The sequence below is a fragment of the Vicugna pacos genome, chromosome 35 (assembly GCF_048564905.1).
Source record: "Vicugna pacos chromosome 35, VicPac4, whole genome shotgun sequence".
In the NCBI taxonomy this organism is placed as follows: Eukaryota; Metazoa; Chordata; class Mammalia; order Artiodactyla; family Camelidae; genus Vicugna; species Vicugna pacos.
This window is the reverse complement of record NC_133021.1, coordinates 25,766,257-25,790,261: the sequence shown is the minus strand read 5'-3', so window position 1 is coordinate 25,790,261 and position 24,005 is coordinate 25,766,257. Positions and strand designations below refer to the sequence as shown.

Sequence of the window (24,005 nt, the reverse complement as noted above, 5' to 3'; positions counted from 1 at the left end):
TTCAGACTCCACTAGGGTTAGATGAATGGGATGGAAAACCTCAGGAACAACTCGAGTCACTGGAAAAAAAAATATTTGAAAAGTGAGGTGTCAGGTGTTTTCCAAAGTGATCTGCCTAGCACGGCAACGGTTCATGTTTCTAAACTAATCCATGAAGTTTAATCAGCTTAAATATGATTGGTTCATTAAATGGGAGTTAGTTTTCTCTGAAATTTACATTGAAACCTTTGTCCTTATTTGTGGATTATAGTTTTTTACAACAATGATTGGTTTTTTATGAGATAATAATATCTCTTGTATTTGATGATGAAAATTTGTTCTTGGCAGTGAGATGGGAGGCAAGTAGCAAAGTAGTAGTAAAGAATATGGTTGTTAAAACATGTAAAATTTTCTCTTATTCCTTTTTGAAAGGGGTTGACTGATTTATGGAGGTACCAGGGATTGAACCCAGGATCTCTTGCATGCTAAGCATGCATTCTACCACTTGAGCTATACCCTCCCTCTCTTACTCCTTTTTTGAACATTGATTTGCTAAAAATGATTTGCTAGAAATTCGCTAACACAGCTGATTTTTATCATCACTGTCTCATTTTTCAAGTTTTGTATTGAGTGGTGGTTATTTGTGGGAAATCTCAGTTTTGCATGTTTTCAGATTTTTCATTTGTGTTACATCAGAGATTTCGAGTAGATGTATTAGAAAAATACTTATTCATATATTTATTCAACAGAAATTTAGGGCTAGCTGTATTCCAGGCACTTGGTGAATTTAACAATGGCAACAAAAATCCCCAATCCTATGGACCATGCAAACCTTTCATTTCAAAGCATGTTGATTAGTTTACATCTGCTATCACACTTTTCATAGTCATTTAATTTAATTTGTCATTAGTTGCACATACCTTATATTAAAATGATTATTAAGAGTGGGTATTATTATTATTATTATTATTATTATTATTATTATTATTATTACAGTTTTTACCTTGCTTTTTCCCCCTAACATAACTAAATATAGGGGTTGATTGATAATCACTTTTAGGGTATAAATTGTACTTTAAATTTTTAGGAATCCTACCTGCAAAATGTAACTGTTCCTGCAACTTAATACTTAGAAGAAATGGTTTCTGTTTCAAAGGTTCTAATTCCCTTTTGAAAAGCAGCCTTCACCTGAATTTAAAAAATTCTTGCTCTGACCTGTGCTAGAACCTTATAATCTGATGGATATGGTCCTCTAATGAAATTGTAGTGCCTTACTTATCTCTGGTTGTTGCCTTACTATGCTAAACACTAAAGCTGATTTTAATTTCATGTATAGAAAGTAGTATATTCTTGTTGAAAATGATATTGCTTTAGAAACCAGTGTTTTCTTTATTGCTTACTGTGTCATGGAATAAATACAACTAATACGTACTTTTACTAATTGCTGCAGTTTGATGCTCAGCCATACCATAAGTTATCTACATTTTAAAATATTTGAACTCAACCCTAAAATAAATTGTTTTTACATGATTTTCTTAGGCAGGCTGACTTATTTTTATAACTGAAACTATATGTTTACCTTACAAATCCAATAATTATTTATTATTAATATGCCATCTCTTTCTTTTTTTTTTCTGTAGCCAAAATGTAATCAGTTCTTTTCCCTTTTACTTCCTTTCTCAATTAAAATGTTAGACTTACACAAGCACTAGCAGCAATTCTATATCTGGATCATTGAAGCGCTTGGAAGATACTGCAGCACGATTTACAAATGCAAATTTCCAGGAAGTCTCTGCGCACACAACTAGTGCAAAAGATGTTTCTGAGGCTAGAGGGTCAGAGGGCAAAGGGAAGAAATCTTCAGCTCACAGCTCAGGTCAAAGGGGAAGAAAGCCTGGTGGAAGAAATCCAGGGACGACTGTGTCAGCAGCTAGTCCTTTCCAGCAAGGTATTAATTACGATGTTTTAGTTAAAATACTTGTTCTTATAGTAGTTAAGTTTTGTAAAATAATTTATTTTTTACCTGTAACTAACAGATAATTGGAGATTATTTTATGATTAGTTGCTATAGTAAGACTAATTCAAAGTCTAGTATTCCTTCTTAAAATGTTTCTGGGACCTTTGCTTTCTTTTTGTGTTATGATATGGCTTCCAGAGTTGAACTGTAACTTTTTAAATGTTTAAATAGATGTGGAATAAAGTTTAAGTTTGGGGAGAAAAACAGTAAAAGCTGGAGGTTTTCTTTCTGTTCTGCTTAATAGAAAAGTCAGTCTTTTTTATAAGTTTTTATTTTATCTCTCATAGTTAAACACTAAAACTGTTCAAGTATTTATTTTTAGTACGGGGAGGAAGTACTCAGTAATTTTTAGGGGAGTTAAATAGTTTTCAGTAACTAATAGTTGTTGTTTATTAATGCATTTATTATAAAACTTGAAGTTTAAAGTAGAATTTTGCTCAGCCTATGTATCTTTTGGTTATTATGGCTACTATATGTACAGGATGCCAAGTTGATTTTTGAATTTCAGTTAATAAACAAATAATTTTTTAAATATGTCCCATGCATTTATTTGGGATATACTTATACTGAAAAATATTTTGTTGTGTAACTGAAATTCAAAATTAACTAGGTGTGCTATCTTTTAAATATGGCAACTCTTCGTAGAGAACAAAATAACTCACCTAAACTTTGGAATATATTAGCCCCATGTTCAAGGTTTTTACTTTGTGTAATTTTTAATCTGAACATAAATATTTTGAGAAATGTTAAGTGTTGGAAACAAATATATTAGTGAAGTATATAATAAATGCCTCTCTTTCCATTCAGCTCTCCCTTTGTTCCCTAGGAGTAAATGAAGGGAAAAAAGTTGTTCTTTTCTTTACCTTTACCCTGTTCAAGCCCTTTGCTAATAATAAAAATTATATCCAAAATCTACCAGGATGTAATTTGAATATGTATTGCTTAGTTTGCTGACCTCTTATTAAAAAGTATATGCATATATTTTAAACTAAGCTATTTTGGGCTTCAAGATTTTCAAGTCCCAGATTTTTTTTTTCAATCTTATATTACAAAAGATTAGACAAGTAGAAAATAAATAAAATGCCAAATCTGCTATTTTATTTTTAATAAATTTTTATTTGTATTTTTATGCTACTTTGGAAAATAAATGGTAAAACTAATTTTTAATGTAACTTCATTCACATTTTGACTGTGATTGGCAGAAACTCAGTTATCTCTTCTCTGTAATTAAGCTTATTTTGTACTGTTAAAATTGTATTTTTGAGTTTTTAATTTTATCTTTGAAGTACTAATCCATTTAGAAAACAAAGCTCTCATTTTCTTAAACTTCACAACACTGGAGAATCTTTCCCTGCCTCTGTTAAGATATAGCAGAGAATGTGTTATGTTTTCATATCTGAGGTAATAATCTATAAAAATTTTAAAAGTTGAAATTTAAAGATAGGGCCTTTAGGGTAATTAGGGTTTTTTTCATTGCAAGTAGTATGTGAATTGTATAAAATGTACCTTTAAAATATTGCATATACTGAATGTTTTAAAGTATTCGCCACATGATAGTTTTTAACACCAGCTGTAAAAACAAAAATGTGCAGAAAGAAGACAGATGGTGACAGATCAGAATGGATAATAAAGAACTTCTTTATAGTTGCTAATTAAGTGGCAAATTGCAGTTATCCTTAAATGATTGATGTAATGTAAATTGCTTCTTAATACGTGTTTTTTATATATAGGTCTGAAAATGCTCACATAGGTACAAATAATTTTGTAAATAAGTAAGACTGATATTTTCTTGAAAGAGTTAAAATTTACAACTATTAATGTTTCTTTAATGAGCCATTTCAGAAGAGCTTAAAATTTAAAAATCAGAACCTCGAGCCTTTAGTTAAAAAGAAATCATTTCTTGCATGTGAGGAACATCTTTGTAAATGTTTAGGTGCATTAATGTGTAATTACTTAATGAATATGCTCTGCAATAAAATTTAACAGTTAGCTTGAAATTTCCTTTCTACTGCAACAGAACACATTATTTTGAGCTTTTGTTTCTAAATGCATTAGTTAAAAATATGATAGTTTAGTTTTATGAAACACATTAGATGTGTGGTCAAAACTGTAAACACTTGTTACTTCATTTGGCAGGCATGATGAGAGGGTTTGGTGAAGTGGGATGGTGGTCCGAACTGTTGTTTGATTACACCCATGTTATTTTTTACCAGGTATTAAGAGGTTCCTATATGGCATAATGACACAGTGGGCTACTGGTAGTCTTTAACTGAAGAGTAGTGAGAGAATAAGCAGTTGTGAAAGATTCATGAACAGTGCCTCTCTTATGATTTTACTTTCATAAAGCAGTAGCAGAATGTTAGTGGCTGGACTCTTTATGCAGCTCCTTGGAAGTGTACTGTGAAAATATGAGGTGTATAGATTAGGTTCCGTGTGATCATCATCATTCTGTCAAAACCCATGTTTTGCTGGAGTAGATATAGCTGAATGATAACATTCGCCAACATTATCTTGAAGTTAAAACTCAGAACTTATGACTTAAGCAACATCATTTGGTTCTTACTGTATGTTAGGTGCATTTATAATGATCTTCAGTAATTGAAAAAGGAAATTCCCCAAGCCATTCAGAGTTTAGTCATAGTTTTTTCAAAGTCTCCTTGAGACTTCAGTCCTTCCTCAAGCATTAACAGGGCATTGGGGGAGAACTGAGGAATGCTGCCATGGTAAAAGGTAGGTTAAACAAAGCATATCTTATTACATCTTGGTATCTGTGTAAGTAATAGCTTGTAAGTCAATTATTATTCAGTTTAATAACTATAAAATGACAGGCATTTTTATAGATAAATTTATAGATAAATTTGATTTTAGTAGTAACCTTTTAAAAAATCTGGCTTTGTTACATACTGATGTCCTAAGTTTTACAGTTTTTTCATCCTTTCTTTTTGATGATTGTATCATTTTTACTGCTCATGGGAACTTTCGCATCCAATTTTTTCTTTTCCTACCCCATTTTTTTTTTTCCCCTACTACAGGCAGTTTTTCAGGAACTCCAGGCAGTGTAAAATCATCTTCGGGAAGTTCAGTACAGTCTCCCCAGGATTTCTTGAGCTTTACAGACTCAGATCTGCGTAATGACAGTTACACTCACTCCCAACAGTCATCATCAACCAAAGATGTACATAAAGGAGAGTCTGGAAGCCAGGAAGGGGGGGTAAATAGTTTTAGTTCCATAATTGGTCTTCCTTCAACCTCAGCTGTTATTTCACAGCCTAAAAGCTTTGAAAATTCACCTGGAGATTTGGGTAATTCCAGCCTTCCTACAGCAGGATATAAGCGGGCTCAAACTTCTGGCATAGAAGAAGAAACTGTAAAGGAAAAGAAAAGAAAAGGAAATAAGCAAAGTAAGCATGGGCCTGGTAGACCCAAAGGAAACAAAAATCAAGAGAATGTTTCTCATCTCTCAGTTTCTTCTGCTTCACCAACGTCATCTGTAGCATCAGCTGCAGGAAGTGTAACCAGCTCTAGTCTCCAGAAATCCCCCACGCCGCTCAGGAATGGGAGCGTCCAGAGCCTTAGTGTGGGCTCCTCTCCACTTGGCTCAGGTAGGCGTTGTCCCTTGTTTCCTCCCTTCTGACCAAGCAGATTGATTTTAAGCTATCATTATGGTAATACTGTGAGGTGCTAAGTGACCTTTAATTATCTTAATGGAAAAAAAAAGTGTTAATGATCTTAGAAATACAATTTGGTATTTGGAAAAGATATTTGGCACTAATCCGATGTTACTTTACTAAATATAGACTAAATCATTTATTGGTCATTCATTTCTTATGAAACATCTAGAATTAATTTCCCATTTTTGTGTTTTCTTTCTTTGCATACTATTTTTAAAATCAACTCAGAATTCACATTTAAAGTGTGAGTGGTTTTGCACTGTTTTTGATTGGTGTTTGTTTTTGGTCTTCCTTTATCTAAACTTCAGTTAGTCTTCATTTTCTCGACAGTTCCTCACACAAAATCTGCTTGAATTAACTCAGTCTGGAATATTTTCCAGTCAGTGACAATTGATTTAAATTTATGAACTTTAAAAATCACATTTTACTTCAGGAGATACCTGAAATGATTTATATTCTTTTTGTTTTCTTTTTTTTTTATTCTTTTTTTTTTCAACTGTGTTCACCATTTTTTTTACCATTATCTTTATTATAGTATGAATGAATTTTTAAAAATCTTTTTATATAATTTTTAAAGGTTACACTCCATTATATAGTTATTATAAAATGTTGGCTATATTCCCTGTGAAACGTGTCTTGCACCCAAGTTGGTACCTCCCACCCCTACTCCTCTATTGCCCCTGCCTCCACCACCACCACTAGCTTGTTCTCTATATCCGTGAGTCTGTTTCCTTTTTTGTTATATTCTGTAGTTTGTTGTGTTTTTTACATTCTACATATAAGTGATATCATACAGTATTGAATGAATTTATGTATATGTTGTTATTCACAACCTTGGAATGCTTCATTTACCTGTACTTTATAGTACAGGCATTATTTCCAATGTTTAAAAATTCTAAGATACGTTTTTAGGTAGAAAAATGATAAACTGTTTAAATTTTGTGAATATAAAATTTTGGATTCTTTTAGAGTTGTGCAGATATTAATTTCAGTAAGTAAACACAAGAAAGGCCATTATAAGAGAGAAAGGATCATGTTGTAAAGGTTAGATGTTTAAAAAATAACTATTAACTACCATTTGTTTTGTGTCAGGGTCTGTTAAGTGCTTTGTATTGTTCTGTTTAATTCTCAGAACAGTTTTATGAAGGGCTATTAATGCCCCTATTTTACAGCTGATAAAACTGAGGCTCAGGTAAAATAAGTTGCCCAAGATTACAAGGCCAGGGATTTCTTTCTCTTTTTATTTCTCATAACTAGCTTCAGTGCCTGTGGTAGACCCGTTTGACAAGTTTTTTTGTTTGTTTGTTTGTTTGGTTTTTTTTTGAGAAATGAGTGGAAACTGTGGAAGGATTGTTTCATTAGTAGCATTACAGATGGTTTAGAGCAGTGTTCCTCAGTCTCGGCACTGTTGACATTGTAGTTGGGCTAATTCTCTGTTGTGCAGTGCTGTCCTGTGCCTTGTAGGATGTTTATCAGGATTCTGAGACTGTACCCACTGGATGCCAATAGCACCCAAGATGCCAATCACCCCTAGTGATAATCAAAAAGTGTTCAGGTTGGGAGGGGGTGGCAGTATTGCCCTTGGTTGAGAAAACATTGTTTTAAGGAAAAAAAAAATTGTAGTGAGAAGTAAGTTCATTGAAAAGATTTTAATATATTGCACACTTGAATATACATTTTATTTATGTATTTCCTTTGAGACCAGAAGAGTTAGCAATTAGCCATTAAACCCTAGTCAGCAAAAAATAAATTTAGACAAATTTCCTCAGAAAAAAATTTGATTCACACCTATTTTCAGCAAGTAGCACAATAATCAGATAAGTAATATCCAGTGACTATTAAAGGTTGTAAGTTTTGGCTTGTAGATTATATTATACTTTTGTTTGAATTCTTTCCTGCATATACTCTTTTGTGATCTTAAGATGTAGGCACCTGTTTTTTTGAAACTTCAAAAATTAGGACTTTGGAAACATTGAAAATTTTGGAAGAGTTGACAAGCTGTGTTTCTCCTTTTCCATTTTCCTGTTTATCTCAACCACAATAGGAGAGTATATGATTTACTAAAGTGAAAGTTAGGATTTTTTTCTTCACAAAAATCAACATCTTGTTATTTTCTCTGAGAAAAATCTGATATTAGTTAAATGATAAGAGTTGATGGTTTAGCAATAATTCCTTTTCTTTGGACGTGTGCTCTGTCCTTTTAAAGTATATGGTTCCCTGTTTTTAAAAATCTTAGTCTCTAGTTCATTAATAGAATGCTGCCATACCTTTCTCAGTGAAGATACCTGAAATCTGTTTCAGTGATGGAATTCTTTAGTGGTGATAAATGCTACAAAAGAAAATTCTGGAAAGGCACTCCTTTGGTTGTGACTATTCTTACAGATTTCACAGAGATGAGTTATTAATGTGAATAGATCACTTCAGTTGAAGTTTCTTCTGGCTTCTACTGAAATGTGAAGGTTATGAAAATTTAGCTTGAGTCTGTATAACTATGAAGAGGATCTTGTTAAATATATCCCTATTTATGTCATCTATTTATGTTGCTGAAGTGAAACTGAGAAGCCTTTACCAGGTAAAATATTTCAATTAGAAATAGACTGATTCTGTAAACAAATAAGGGAACCATAAAGATAAAATATTAATTCAGTAAACTCATGAGTATAGTTACTAATATAGAACTGTAAATATACTTTTAAAATATAATTCACATTTATCTTAATGACTCAGGTTCATGATTTTATATACATTGATTATATTGGGTTATAAATGAAAATCACAAAGGATATTGGGTGCTGCTAAATGAAGACCAGGATATACCTTGGAATTTGCTTTCTTAGAAAACCCCTTGATTTTGTTTTGGTCTTTGTGGATCTGAAAATTTGTTGGCCCTGTATCATGACTGTGTTTCTGTAAAAGTAGTATGTCAAAAACCAAAATAGCCATATTTGGTTTTTTCCCCCATTGAAAATACCCTACTGTTGTGAGTGTCCTTTGATTATTTTTCAGCACCATTCCAAACAGCTGCCATTTCTCTATAATGTAACATGTCAATCTCTTCAGTAGCCCTAACTTCCTTTTAATATCTGACTCGTATTGCTTTTGTTAATGAAGCGTTAAGGTGACAGATTCTCCCACCATGACTCTCTTTCGAGGGTCATCTGGAAAGGACTTAAACTAAACTGGTCTAAATGTTTGATTTTTTTTTTTTAAAGCAGTATCTAATGTCAGGTTCTTTTAACAGTACAGTTGTTGGAAGTGAGTGCTGGCTTGCTCTATCTTGCTTTTTCTTTCTTCTTAATTTCAAGTTTTTCAAAGTGGGCCAGTGATTAGACTTGGCTTCTGAGGTACATATGTGGGTAGATGTGTGAGTAGGGGTTGCCTGGAAGGCTCTGTTGTACATGTGGTTCCTACAGGTCATTGATTTTGCTTAAGTAATAACCAGAGAATTTCCAGATATCTTTCCTTAAAAAAATTTGGCAGTAGTGTTAGCCACAAGGGAATACCAGTTATTTCCAGGATTAGCAGGCCAGGTCTTTTGAGTCACAGCGTTAGTCCTTGTTTTAGCAATCATTTTTTCTTTTGAAATGTCATACAGAGATTTATTTCCCATTTTCCAAGCATATTTTGCTTTTATCAGTGTTCTTTTGCCTCGTGTCACCCTCTGCTCATTCTCTCGTTTGGGTGGAGTAATAATAAGAGTAATGGCTTATTCATTCATTATCATTATCAAAAATGAAGGGTACAAGAAAGTAAGCTGAGTGTTGTTTAATGAGTTTTATACCATTATGTTTGTCATAATGGAGTTCTGATCAGATGTAAACTAAATAATTTTCATAATTAAATTGTAATTTCTAACTGAATATAGCATTCAAATGTTTTTGATACACTTCTCATCTAATGAATTAAATAAAACATACTAGTTTATCACATTGCCTAACTCTACTTCTTCATGGTAGTGAATCCATTTACCCATAGACATTCGCCATGCAGAGACATTTGTAAGGACTTAAGTCTTTTCCTCATTCTTTGCACACACGTGTGCACACACATATTCCCACACTGTCCTGTGAAGGTATGTGAGAATTCCATCATGTTTGATCCTCCTACCCCTCACGTCCCAATTACTGGCTTATAATTTCTATTGCTGCAGTTCTATTTGCCCTTCTCAGCTAGACTTTTAGGTGAATGTTTTCCTATTTTTCTGTTCTTTTCTACCCTTGAGTCACTGGCAACTTTGCTGATTTCCTTTCTCCTCCTTCCCAACAGAAATTTCCATGCAGTATCGGCATGATGGAGCTTGTCCAACAACTAGTAAGTTGTAGAACTGGGTTGGTAACCCAGGCTTTTTGATTCCTACTCTCGTGCTTTTTCTAGAAAATTGTGCCACCTCTGAACCTTTAAATTTTAATTTTCTTAAATGTAGTTGGTTCTTAATTGAATAGATTTCTTTCTTCTACAAAGATAGCGTAACTTGCTGCTTTGTCTTGTGTTCAGGGTCCATATTACAGTCAGATTGTGACCAAATTTTGATAATTGCTGGCCTTTTAACATGATGCTTCCATTGCAGAATTGGGATTTCTGTTTTCTAATGAAGTAATATTTTCAGTGTTTTGGTTTTCATTAATCTTAATGTTAATATTTTTACATTGCTGTTAGAAGCTTTTTTGCTTAGACCTCTCCATTTGTTGAGACTATTATATTAAAGTCTAGGAAATGAGAACGTTTGATCAGATTAGGTGATAAAGTGAGGTTTTTCATTATAATACGTATTACTAAGTATGACCAAAGGTGGATTTACCTATACAGAATTGTATCTTACAGATACTGATTTTCAGCAAGAAAGACATTACATGGACTGCAAAATATCTTTTAAAAGTAATTTTACATACATATTTATGACTAAGGAAATTTGTCATCATTATGACAATATATCTGACATATTTAATTTAGTAGGTAATATATTGGCAGATGAAGTGCAATATTTAGAAATTTATAACGTGTAAAAATTGAGCCACGCTTGAAGTTTTAATGATTTAAGCAATGATACATGATAGACTTAATTGAGATTTTATTATACTGATTCAGTCTATGCCTGTGTATTTCTTTTTGTGTGTTTGAGAATGATCTTAACCTGAAGTCCTTTTTTCCTTACTTAAAAGCTTTCTCAGAGTTGCTGAATGCAATACACAATGGTAAGTTTTATTAGACTCTTCTCTGGTGGTTCATTTATTACAAAGGTTTCCTTTTACAGAAGATCCCATTTGAAAGCTTGCATGTTCTATTGATGAGATGAAATCCAGTTCTGGGTCAGTTGTTCAGCACTTTAGTGAAAATGTGCCTACAGGAGGGTAGTAGGTCAATATAGTTCATCAGCTGGGCTTTTATTGTCTCTTTGTAAGACAGAATGGTGATAGTGTTGTTTTAACTTTGTTAAAGTCTTTTCTCTTTTTTTGCAAATGTTTTTTTCAGGTTCTTTTGAGCTCTCTCTTCCCAGTGCAGTTAGTAATTGGTACTTATGTCAGGAATTTGCTGTTTTCTTCCACAACAGGGAACTTGAATCTTATTTTTGGAATAAAAAAAAAATAACGTATGGAGTACTTTTTTTCTACCTCTCTATCCATTTGGTGAATAAACAGAAGATAGCCTTTTATGTTATGCATAATTTGGGACCAGATTTTTATAGGGAAGTTGCACCTTCTGCTACTTTAGGATTGGGTTCTGAAATCAGGATTTAAGGCAAATGCTATCATTTTTTAACTTTTAAGATATAATGAAGATTATTTTTGCAAAAATGAGAGTTTCTTCAGTTCGAAAAACTTTTCTTAGGTCTCTGGTGTCCAAAAAAACCTCTTCTGAATGTAGTGTCATCTTTGTTGATTTTCTTTTTTAGTTATTAACTGACAGCTCTTATTTGTTCAAGATCGTTTGTATGATTCCAAGCAGTTATCCTAACACATTCTCATTAAGTTTATGAAATCATGCATATTTTGCTAATGTAGTTTAATTTGCAATCGATTTACATTGTGTTTGGATTATATTGTCGGATGTTTACAAATCTATAGCCAGCAGGAAACAATGGTGTGATGAGCAGACCTGGACACTGTGTTGATCTGATGGTGGCGGGATGGTCAGGATGGGAACCCATAATGAGCATTTTATTAATGGGTACTTTTTTTTAATAACTTTTCCTTCCATGTATAACCTGGAACTGCAGAGTCTTAGGATGAATACTCCAGATAACAATGAACTCTTGAATATTAGGTATCTAAAAGAAAAGTAATTAGCATTCTTAAAAATAAACCGAACTTGTTACCGTTCTTTGGTAAGAAAGTATAAAAACTGAAGAGATTTAACATCGTTTTCAGTTTGCATAGGTAAATTTAGACTTGCTGTTTAATTTTGGAGTTTTAGGATTTGGAGACATGATCACAGTTTGAAAAGTGTACTTGGAGTAAAAAAAAAAAAGATTGGGGAGCCACATAAATCCTTTGCTGTTATTAACTAACAAAAGTACTGGGTTGTATTAATTTAATGGAACAGTTGTCATGTTTCTCTGCATGGTTGAATGAAATTAATGGCATGGGATTAATATAATCAACACAGGTTTTCTGTAATATTTGGAGTTATACAAGATTGTGTTTGAGAGAGAACTCTATAACAGTGCAGTCAGGTAACTTGAGTATCCCTAGTCACGTAATATAGAGAAATGGAATAAGTAATAGACTTGCATATTTTTTCTTTTTTTTTTTAATGATTTATTTTATAAAGAAGTTTGTACTTTTGACCCCATCACCCATCCCAGCCATCCCCTGTCCCCCAGCCCGCCTTAGGCAACCACCAGTCTGCTCTCTACATCCATGAGGTCCATAAGTTTGTTTTTATTTTAAAGATTTCACATGTAAATGAGATCATATGGTATTTAGGTATTTATCTTTTTCTGTCTGACTTACTTAACTTAGCATAATGACCTCAAGGTCCATCCATGTTGTTTCAAAAGGCAAGATTCTTTTCTTTTTTATGGTTGAATACCCCTCCCCACCATATGTGTGTGCGCACGTGTATACATACCACGGTTTCTTTATCTGTTCATCCATTGATGGACATTTAGGTTGGTTGTTATGAATAATGCCACAGTGAATATGGTGGTACATGTATCTTTTTGAATTAGCATTTTTGTTTTCTTTGGTTAAATACCCAGAGGTGGAATTGCCGATCTATATGGTAGGGTTTTTTTTTTAAAGGAAACTCCAAACCATCATGGACGCACCAATTTATATTCCCACCAACAAGTGTTCTCTTTTCTCCACATTCTGACCAATATTTTTTATTTTTTATATTTTTTGGTAATAGCTATTCTTACAGATGTGCGTCGTTATCTTCTTGTGACTTTGATCTGCGTTTCCCTGGTGATTAATGATGTTGAGCATCTTTTCATGCATCTGTGGTGGTCATCTATATTCTTTGGAAAAATTTTCAGATCCTCTGCCCATTTTTTAATCGGATTGCTCCCCCACCCCTTAAATTGTAGGAGTTCTTTATATATTTTGGATATTTATTAACCCCTTATCAGATGCAGTTGACCCTTGAACAGTTGAAACAACTTGGAGCTAGGGGTGTGGGCCGCCGAGCAGCTGAAGATCAGGTCCTGCTGCCTCTGGTGCAGCAGCATCTCAGTCAGAGTCGAGACTCAGGCTTGGATTTACATTAGTCTGTGCACGGTGGCCTTGAAGGGCACACAACCTTTCCCCTGCGCTTAAAACTCTGTAAGATAAAAGTACAGGTACTATATTTATCGAGAAAAAAAATCCACTACACAAATGTATCTAAATTAAATATCTAGAAATGGAGAGCTTATCCTCAATTGTCTGGGTGGACCAGTCTAATTATCACACATTTACTTTCAGGTATCTTTTTTTTTTTCCCACCCAAATAATCCTTCCTCCCTCCCTTCTTCTCTCTCTGCGTCCCTTCCCTTTATTTTACCCAGAGTGCAGTTACCAGATTGTATGGTAGTTACAGTTTTTATTTTACTTTTCAATTATAAAAATGCTTCAAATTTATAGAGAGGTACAGACATCATGGATTTATTACAGATATGCCCCTGTTCATATTTTGCCATATTTTTATAGATCCCTTTTCAACTTTTATTATGAAATATTTGCTACATTAAAAGCAGTATGTATAAATTATGTAGCACACACTTACAAAATGAAAACTCAGGAATTACCACCACTTTAAGAAATAGAATGTTACCAGCACTGTTGAATTTAGTGCATGCTCTTCACTGTTGCATTCCTAGTGGTTAACTGCTGTCCTGAATTTTGTGTTTATCATTCCTTTGCTTTAATTGCTTTGCGTGTATGCATAAGATTATACTCCTTTATTTCATTTTCATGCTTCCTTCTCCTTTTTCAGAGCAAATGGTTCTCGTTCTACTTCTCCAGTATCTTATCTTTTCCCTCCAATTTTTTAATGAAATAAAACTTATACAAATTAAAATTACGGTTTTAACTACTTAAGAGTATATAATTCAGAGGTTTTTGATACACAGTTGGCCCTTGAATTACTTGGAGTTTAGGAACCTTGACCCCCTGCACATTTGAAAAATTCACGAGTAGTTTATAGTTGACCCTTCATAAACAAGTTTCCTTCGTATCGTTGGTTTCGATCCATGGATTCAGCCAAATGAGGATCATGTAGTACTGCAGTATTTACTGCTGAAAACAATTCGTATATAACTGGACCCATGCAGTTCAAACCTGTGTTGTTCAAGGGTCAACTGTAACCACTATGTAATGCCAGAACATTTTTATCAATCCCACAATAAATTACATACATCCCAGTATGTTCCCCTCTCCTCCATACTTTGACAGTCAGTGATCTACTTTCTGTCTCTATGGATTTGTGTATTTTTGACATTCCACATAGAGAGATTTGTTTCTGGTTCCTCTTACTTAGCATAATGTTTTCCATATTTAAGCATAAGTTTTATCTATATTGTAGCATGTATCAGCACTTCATTCTTTTTTTTTTTAGTGACTGGATAATACACATTGTGCAGATATATCACATTTGGTTTGTCCAATCTTCAGTTGATGGACATTTGAGTTGTTTCCACTTCTTGACTAGTGTGAATGAATCTGCTGTGAACATTCCCATGCAAGTTTTTAATGTGAAAATGTGTTTCTATTTGTTCAGGGTGTGTGACCTAAGAGCAGATGTGCTGGGTCATTATGGTAACTCTGTGTGTAACTTTTTGAGGAACTGCAAAACTCTTTTCCACAACAGCTGCACTATTTTACATTCCCATTAGCAGAATATGAGGTTCCAACTTCCGCTTCACCAAGACTTGTTGTATTCTGTTTTGTTGGTTTTTTTTTTTTCATAGTTATCCAAATGTGTATGAAGTGGTATCTCATTGTGGTTTTGAGTTGCATTTCCCTTATCCTTTATGACTTGTAAATTAGCATCTTTTCATGTTCTTATTGGTCATTGTATTTTTTTTGGAGAAAAATCTGTATCTTCTTGCATCAGTTTTTGAAGTTTGAATGTTTTTAAGAATTTGCTCATTTTATCTGCATTTAAAAATTTTTTGGCATACAATTATTCGTAATATTCTCTTTATTATCTTTTTTTTGAGGGCGTGAGGTGGGTGGTAATATCTCCTTTTTATTTTTATTCTTAGTAGTCATTTGAGTCTTCTCTCCTTTTTCCTTTGTCAGTCCAAAATTTGGCAATTTTGTTCTTTTAAAGCAACTTACGATTTCATTCATTTTCTTGTAGTTTTCCTGTTCATTTGTTCTATTTCTGCTGTTTATTTCCCCTTTCCTTCTGCTTGCTTTGTGTTTAGTTTGCTCTTTTTTCTAATTTCTTAAGGTAGAAGGTTCGATGATTGAGTTCATATCTTTTTTTTGAAAGTAGACCTTTTCAGCAGTGTCTTTCTGAGAGTATGACAGTATCTTTTATGATTTCTCCCTAATTATTTTATTCCCAGTATCTGCTCCTCTTACTTTTTTACTTCTTATCCTGTGCATATTCCATTGGAAAATATACATACATACAGTTTCAGCTGTCCTCTATATTCATTAGATTGCCAAATCTATGCCTCTAGTGTGGAATTTTTCTGGAGTTCCAGATTCATTCCCCACAACCTAATGAACCTCAGTTCTCCAAGGATGTTGAATGAATAAATGTTGTCAGTTACTACACAGTCCTTGAATAGCTTTTATGTATTCTTGGTAATGTGTTCATTTTCTTTGAAAATTAAACTTTGCATTAGGCAGTCTTGTTTCTGTCAGAGAAGTAACTCGCTTCTTGCTGCAGTAATGGAGTTGCTTCAGCTGTTTGTCTTGGCCACTCTCACTTTTAATATAATTTTGAAATCGTAGATTACAGTAGCTAAAGAGCTTAGATGTGTTTTCACCGCAGTATATTGCTAATTGATTTCTGTGACCCATTTACTATGCTTTTAAATTTCCTTTAATTATGGTGCTTATAATTTGTCATGACCGTACTCATTAAACAAATCTCATTTGATAGAGAAGGCCAAGTAATGTCAACCAATTATTCATAGATACCTGCTACAGGATTGAGGAGAATATGAACACTAATTGATTTTAGGGGCATGAACATTCTTCCTTAAGAATGGGGTCCTACTCAGATTTTTTCATAATAGTTAGTAGGAAACTACATCTTTATTCTTCATGTGTGTCCCCTTTTCATTTCAGGGAAGAATTGAGGTATGGGTATAAGAACAGAGATGAGTAATTCTCAGGCAGAATAGTTCTGCAGTCTATCTGTATAATCATTTGAAATTCACTGTGTGTGATGAGATATTACTGATGGGACGATTTGTCACTGTGAACAGTGTGGAAATTGAGAACAGTTGATCCTGGAACATTCTAGATCTAATTTGTTTTTAACCACAGAACACTTGTTTTTCATTCTTATTCAATTAGTTGTATGTTCTTTATTTTTATATAATAAATTGTTACATCTCAGATACAACAAGTACGACTGTTTCAGTATTTATTCTTGTGTAGGAAAGAATTTGACTAATACTGTATAGCCTTGCTAAGTGTAGTACAAGACCTATACTGTAGATAAGACAGTAAGAATTTTTCCATTTTAAAGCGTCCAGGCTACTTTGTCTCTGGGATCTCTATAAGTTCCTGAAAGATAAGCTTCAAAGACTCTGAAGTGATAAACACAGAAGGATATTAACATTTGGACGGTGAATCAGCCACTGGGGAGAAAAAGTAATTTTCAGTAAGCATGTTAACTACTTATAAAGCAAAGTGAATTTATAACCATCTCATTGAAACAGAACCTGAAAAGTTCTTACTGAATGAAGAAATTAGTATAAATGGAAATGAATTTATAAGAATTACTTTAAAATTAATTAAATTGTAATGCCATTAATAATATCTCCAGTTAGGGTGCTATCTTTTTATTTTAGTTAAAAAATAAATAAATTTATAATGACTTAAGAAATTTCTCTTTTTGGATTTGAACCCTGCTGATTTTCCTCCTCACAGTGTTCCTCATCGTTCCTCAACTTGTTTATCATGGTAGTTTTTAGGAACTGGTTGTTAAAAATTCAAAATTAAAGTGTGTCTTTTCTTTAGACAGAGATGACAGTTCTACATTAACAAAGCAGGAACTTAAATTCATAGGTATGTACCAAACTTAAGCATGGTTCTAAAGGTAATAGTGTTAAATTAGTCCAAATGTAGCTTGGAAGCCTTCCCTTGTAAAGCAGTGTTAGAAATCTGTAGTCACAGAAATGATGACTGAAAGGCATTTTCCATGATTTTGGATGATTGGTGGGATGGAGTATTTTATTATGTTCTTATTGTTGTACTTGCTTGGATTCATTATATTGCTTAAGTCATGGCAGGATGGGTTTTAGGATTCCTAAAACTGTTTATCTGTCAGGGTTTAGACGCCTAGGTCTTTGATTTATTTTAAAGACCATTTTCTACATCTGCGACCCTTCTCTCTCACTGCGAGAAAGAAGAATCTGAGATTGCAGTCTATGATTTATAATAATTCTCTAATTCTGTCATGTATCTCTCTAATACTTATGGGTCAGTTGAGAGTGAGCATGTGTATTCTGAATCCACTACTCTCAACTAGTTAATGTATGCATCCACTCCACCCTCTCTCTCTCCTGAAAACCTCAGTTTCACATATTAATCAAAATAATCTTGCAGGCTGTGATTACCTGCAATATGAAATGTTCCTTCTCAAGAGTAAGCTAATATCTTGGCTATTTTTTATTTGATAAGTATACATTAAGTTCCTTCTGTGTCTAAGATCCTGGTTAGTTGCTTTGGGGAAATAGGTATATACTGCATATGGATCCTGCCCTTTAGGGAACATAAAACCGTAAAAGGAAGAAAAATGGATATGTAAGTAACAATTTGAAGATATGTAGTTATAACTTCTTTAATGATCTACATACAGTATACTAAGAGTCAAGTTCAGGAAAAACTACTTTCAACTGAGGGAATAAGATGTGCAGAGGATGTAACATTTTACCTGATGTTTAAGGAACGTGTAGAATTTAGCTATTTGGTGATAAGGATCAGGGTAAACTCCCAATGCCAGGAATAGAATACAGCACAAACAGTGACACACAAATGAGAATGCACAGGCTGTTTAAAGTGATGGTGATACTGCCATTTGATATGCGTTATATGAAAAATAATAGCTCTAGATATTAGGCAAAGGAGTTGAAAGCAGTTGGTATTGGAGCTGGGAAAAAAGATAAAACTGATTGTTTAGGAATATTCATCTGGCTGTAGCTTATAAGATTAAAGGGAGCTAATGCTGGAACAGAGAAACCAATGAGATTTTTTAATATAATCTAGCCAAATGTGTTGGAAGCCTGAATGAGGATAATAGAAGTCAGATTGATGGGAAATAATGAGCTGATAAGTAATTGTCAATAGACTGAATGATGATAGCTGGGGATAGGTATTCATTTACCAACAAGGTTTTTAGGCAGAGTTGTTTAGCATGCAGTTGGGTAGATGAGATTAGAGTTTGGGCATGAAGGAGAATTGGAAGTAATCTATATAGGAGTCAATAACTGAAATGCCAAGATTGGTCAAGGCTGAGAAAGGTTGATAGAGAAGAAAAAGAAAGTAGTTGGATCAGGTTTGTTTGAAGATGGGAAAGTCCCAGTAGGTAGAAAGGAAAACTAGAAAGATCAAGATGTGAGAGAAGAATATTTGATGGACCAAAGAATGTGGACAGATGGGAAGACATCATGTGAACAAGTAGAAATAGTAAATGTAAAAAGCCCATAGTCTTCATAATTTCAGATTAATGAACTTTTAAATTAGTAGAAATTTTAAAAATACTTTTCCCCCTCAAAAGAAATGATTGTTACTTGCAGGTACGTGTAGTAACTTGAATGTGTTTCCTACAAAAACATTTATCCTTTTAGTGTATTTCAGAATAACGTTTTAATGATTATATAAGAGTAATAAATAATGATACTATATATGTGAAGATTATGTTTCTGAGCTACAGTAGTTTGTTTTGTAATTCTCAGTGTGCTGAAAATTTATCTCCTCTCCTTGTCAAGAGGGTGTCGGTATGTCTCATTCTATTCTCTGCCTTCTCCTAACTGAATCAGTCACCAAGTAGTACCTTCTAAACATTTTTCCTAATTAATTACTTTGAAGCTTCCTAGCCATGACTTTTATATCTAATTATTATTTTCAAACTTCATCTTTCTTCATCATGGTTATGAGTTGGTTCAGATCCTTAAATTTTTCACAGATTAAAATATTAGCCTCCTTTTGGTTTTGTCAGTATACCTAGAGTTGGTCTGGTGGGCTGACCCAAGCCAGTGTCTCAGACATGAAGGTAGGAAAGAATGTCACTTAGTCATTAATGATGAAAACATAAACTGTCAAGAAGGTGAAGTGTTGCTCGTCCTGTTCTTCCTTAAAGTAATCTTGGGGAGACAAACCACAGTTGTTACTTACTTAATGAAAAAGTTATTTACTTAATGAATCTGACATCAGAATAAGGACAGTTAGATCATGTTTAAAGATTATCACCATCTCGGTAACATTCTTTCTCTGTCCAATCAGTTCATTGAGTTGCAGTTTCCTTTAACATTATGTCTAGTCATGCGTTTACAGAAACTGTCCAGATCACCTTAATTAAACCTGGAGTTATAGACCATATCTTATGGTGAGCTGTTTCTATAAGTGGCTGATATTACTTATTTCACACTCAGAGAGTCATTTTATTTCAGGATCTCTGGATTTATATATGTACCTATTCCTGACAGAATAGTATATTCTAAGTATTTGGAGTTATGCCTGTCAGATTTTCCTCTGTCATGCTTGTAATCTTAGGAGGAACTAATATTTTCACTCAAAATGGGAATTAGGAAGCTTATGTTGAAAGTTGTTTCTTGGTGTATCAAGATTTAGGAGACCAAAAATCTTTAATATATTTTGGCAATAATAAAAAATCTGATCTTCTACCCAGATCAGTGCTAAAAGAACTGTGGAGATAAAACAGATCAGTGTAACAAACATATAAAATACATGAGGGAAAATAATAATTTGAAACAAAGGAAGTATTAAAAAGAAACAAGTAGGAATTTTAGGTATGTAAGGCTATATGATTGAAGTTAAGAATACAGTATATGGGATAAATAGCAAAATGCATATAGGCAAGGAATAAAGTAATTACAGGATAGGTCAGATTAAGGAAATCCCCAGAAAGGAGAGGACCTATATATATTTTAAAAAAAACTAAAACTGAAAAAAAAACAAAACTAAAACTGAAACTAAATAATATGGAGGATAGAAGTAGAATGCCAGGGAGTGCCAGAAAGGGAGAGAGAGAACAGTGGGGAGGAGGAAATAATCTGAAGAAATTAAAAAAAAAAAAAGAGATCTTACATTGAAACAGCCTATAGAGTGCTGAAGGAAAAAATCCCCATCTGGACACATTATAGGGAAATTTAGAAATATCAAAGAGAAAGAGTTCTAAAACATGGACTGTTATTAAAAAGCACTTCCTGGGGGGATCTACAAGAACTAAATAGAAGTGACTATTGTCCTAAGAAAATGGTGTACGACGTATGAAAAGGCTAGACTTACAGAGCTATTTATCATAGCCAAAAAAAAAAGACATAGTGGAGTGTAAAAATTATACTCACATTTTTTCCTGCATCTTCTGGGTTTGATTATAAAGTGATATTTAGGAAGTTCACCTAGCACCTTAAAAGTATATTCAGGATATATTTTCCCAGACAACAAATTGTACATATATTACGCATAAATAATACATACATGGTAAAGAACTGTCAGTTTCTTAGACAGTTCTTGTCTTCGGGATTCTCAGATTCTAGTTGGAAGAGTCAGAAATGTAAATGAATAATTACAAAATAAAATGTTAGACAAAATTATCACAGTGGTTATGTTAAAATTACAGGTTTGAGAGTAGTTTTTTCCTTGTCTTTTCTAAAATTGAATGTGGTCAATACTTTCATATTTTTATTTAAATCACAGAAAATCTTTAAAGAAGAAGGGCAAATAGTTCTAACGGCTGCCGCATCTAATAAGATTATGTTCTTCATTTTAATTGGCAAATTTTTTTCCTAGTGAACTTTCCTTTTAATTTCCTTAAGCTAAAGAAACAGAAAAAAAAATCACTGTGTAATGAACTTCATGATGTTTCTCATCTACGCTTATGATTGATACTAATTTAGGTGTGTCTCATTTCTTAATGAAGTACTCTTCTTCATTAACCTGACCACCTATATTTTTATACTTCATCTGACCTAAATGTTTCTAGAGAAAAAAGTCACACTATGTACAGATTACTATCATTGTAGATTCATGATACTAGCCTTGAGTGATTTTTAAATTGCTTGGCAATGTTATTAGTACATGTCTCTAGAAAACTTTTTGCCACAGTTGTTTATTTTTTTTTTTAACTCTTTCCCCCCTTTCCCAGTCCGCAATTTATTAGATATCCCAGAAAAAACTTGCGAGCCTAAGCCATAGACTGCCTGTGCTCCCTCGTGCTTTGGGTGGTGTGTCTGGGTGGGACTCTGTTTTTCTTTGGACCTCATGTTTCCTCATTGAGAATATTCAGGTCCCGCATCAATTTTGGACACAACTCTAGCCATTATATCTTAAAATATTATTCTTGCTATTTTTTTCTTTTCTTAAGTAGGTTTCGGTAGACTTTCATTCTGTTCTTCATGTCTCTTACCGTCTCTGTTATAATTTCCACTTCTTAATCTCTCTGAGCTGTATCTGTGTATTTTCTTTAGATCTTTTTTGTTCACTTGTTGTTTCTTTATGCTCTGTTAATTATTTCTGACTAATTACTGAACGTGTTTTTCAATTTTAGAAATTCTTTGTGTGTGTACATGTGTTTTTAATGGACCTGCTCTGATTTGGGCTTTTTTTTTTTCTCCTGTTTTGAAGACTGTTTAGTTCTTTTCTCACATCTAAATATGTTTATTTTGAAATAATCTTAAACACAGAAAAATGGCAAACATAGTACAGAGAGCTTTATCTTCCTCAACCATTTGTGAGTAATTTACAGTCATAGTGCTCTATCAGCCCTGTATTTCTTAGAAACAAGGATATTCTCCTTCAAAATCAGAGTACAACTGTCAAAAACAGGAGCTTGACATCACCATATTACTAGCATCTAGTCTTCAATGCCATCAAAGTTTTGACAGTTCCCTCAATTTTTGAAGGTTATAGGCTAGTTATTTTGTTTTTTAATTTTTAAATTTTGAGAGGGGGATAATTAGATTTTTAATTTATTTTTAACAATGATACTGGGAATTGAGCCCAGGACTTCATGCATGCTAGGCATGCACTCTACCACTGAGCTGTACTCTCTCCCCTGGGCCATTTATTTTGGATTTTATTTTTTAATTATTAGATTCAGGTTATGTTTTTTGGAGCAAGGTGTCATAGAAGTGATTTTTCTATTGCATTTTGTGGGATTGTGTATAACCAGTCTTTTCCAATGAGAAACATTTCTTTTCTCTTTCATAATTGGTATTTTGTGGAATAAATTGTGAGACGATGTAAATATCCCTTTCCTCATCAGACTTTCACTTTATTTCAATATGGACTTACAGATTTGTATAGGTTATAATCCATTTGTTGTGATGCAACACATTGCTCACAGTTAGACATTAGGGAGTCCCTTTAAGCTGGCTCCATGTCCTTTGGATATGTCTCCAGTATTCTTTTAATGCTTCCTTATTTTCTGACACAGCAAATATATTAGTTTTCTTTTGCTGCCATGGAAAATTACTACAACATTAGCAGCTTAAAACCACACAAATTTCTTAGCACACAGTCAGAAGTCTGGGTTAGCTGATTTCTCTGCTGAGATTCTCACAAGGGTGAAATCAGGATGTTGGCCACCTGTTATTGTCGGGAGACTCTGGGAACAACCCACTTCCAAGCTCATACAGGCTGTTGGCAGAGTCCAGTCCTTTCCTTGCAGTTGTAGGACCAAGGTCACCATTTCCTTTCTCACTGTCAGCTGAGGGCCTCCCTTTGCTCTTAGAGGATTCTCTCCATCCTTGCACATATGTCCCTGTATCTTAGAGCCAGCAGAGGTGATAAGTTGAACCCTTTCACGCTTAGAATCTCTCTGACTTCCCTTCTGCCACATTTCTCTTGCTTTCTCTTCTGCATTTTCCACCCACTCTTCTGTCCTTCCTCGTCAGTTTTTAAGGGCTCATCTGATTACACTGGGCCCAATCTGCCAAGTCTCTTCAGAGCAGTACCTAGATTAGTGTGTGATTGAATAACCAGGAGATGGGAAACTTGGGGGACATATTTAGAATTCTACTTACCACAGCAGAATATCCCACGTTCCTCTTTTTTATTATATAGAATGGTGTTCTTTTCTCACATTTTTTTGTTCCTTCTCGTAGGTACTTTATCATTTAAAACCTTTATTTCATAATCTTTATTTGCTGTTTCTTTTTTCTAAGGTTCTTAGAAGAAGGTCAAATCTTAATATTTATTTCTGCTAATTTGTGGTCAGGGGAATTGTTCCTTCCATGTTTTCTAATTTTGGATTGCGAACTTACTTTCTTGCGTGGGTTGAGGATATATTCCTTCAGAGAGGTTTTGTGTTTTCTTCTGCTCAAGTGACAGTACTGCCTGACCCCTTCCTTATGTTAATTTAATGTTTGGGATTTGCTAGAGCAGGCACATGGTGTAAATTCAAACCCAAAACCTAATTTGAAGGCAAGACTATGGGTATAAATTCTCAGGGCAGATTTCCCATCCTCTGTCCAGAGATCAAATGGG

The 24,005-nt window shown here is 33.7% G+C and overlaps 1 protein-coding gene across 17 annotated transcripts in view; it reads left to right on the top strand.

The window, feature by feature from the left end:
* Positions 1 to 24,005, top strand: part of MLLT10 (MLLT10 histone lysine methyltransferase DOT1L cofactor) — a 160,177-nt gene that overhangs the window by 103,125 nt on the left and 33,047 nt on the right. For 11 of the 17 annotated variants that reach the window (XR_004189140.2, XM_031676410.2, XM_031676409.2 and 8 more), the window contains 5 exons: positions 1,675 to 1,927; positions 5,029 to 5,598; positions 9,934 to 9,978; positions 10,827 to 10,859; positions 17,295 to 17,342. Coding sequence is in view for 16 of the 17 variants with exons in the window: in XM_031676410.2 (XP_031532270.1) it covers positions 1,675 to 1,927; positions 5,029 to 5,598; positions 9,934 to 9,978; positions 10,827 to 10,859; positions 17,295 to 17,342 (949 nt within the window). In the remaining variant the exon portion in view is untranslated. The remainder of the gene's footprint in view (positions 1 to 1,674; positions 1,928 to 5,028; positions 5,599 to 9,933; positions 9,979 to 10,826; positions 10,860 to 17,294; positions 17,343 to 24,005) is intronic. The other 6 variants (XM_031676411.2, XM_072955152.1, XM_031676418.2 and 3 more) reach the window with 5 other exon arrangements.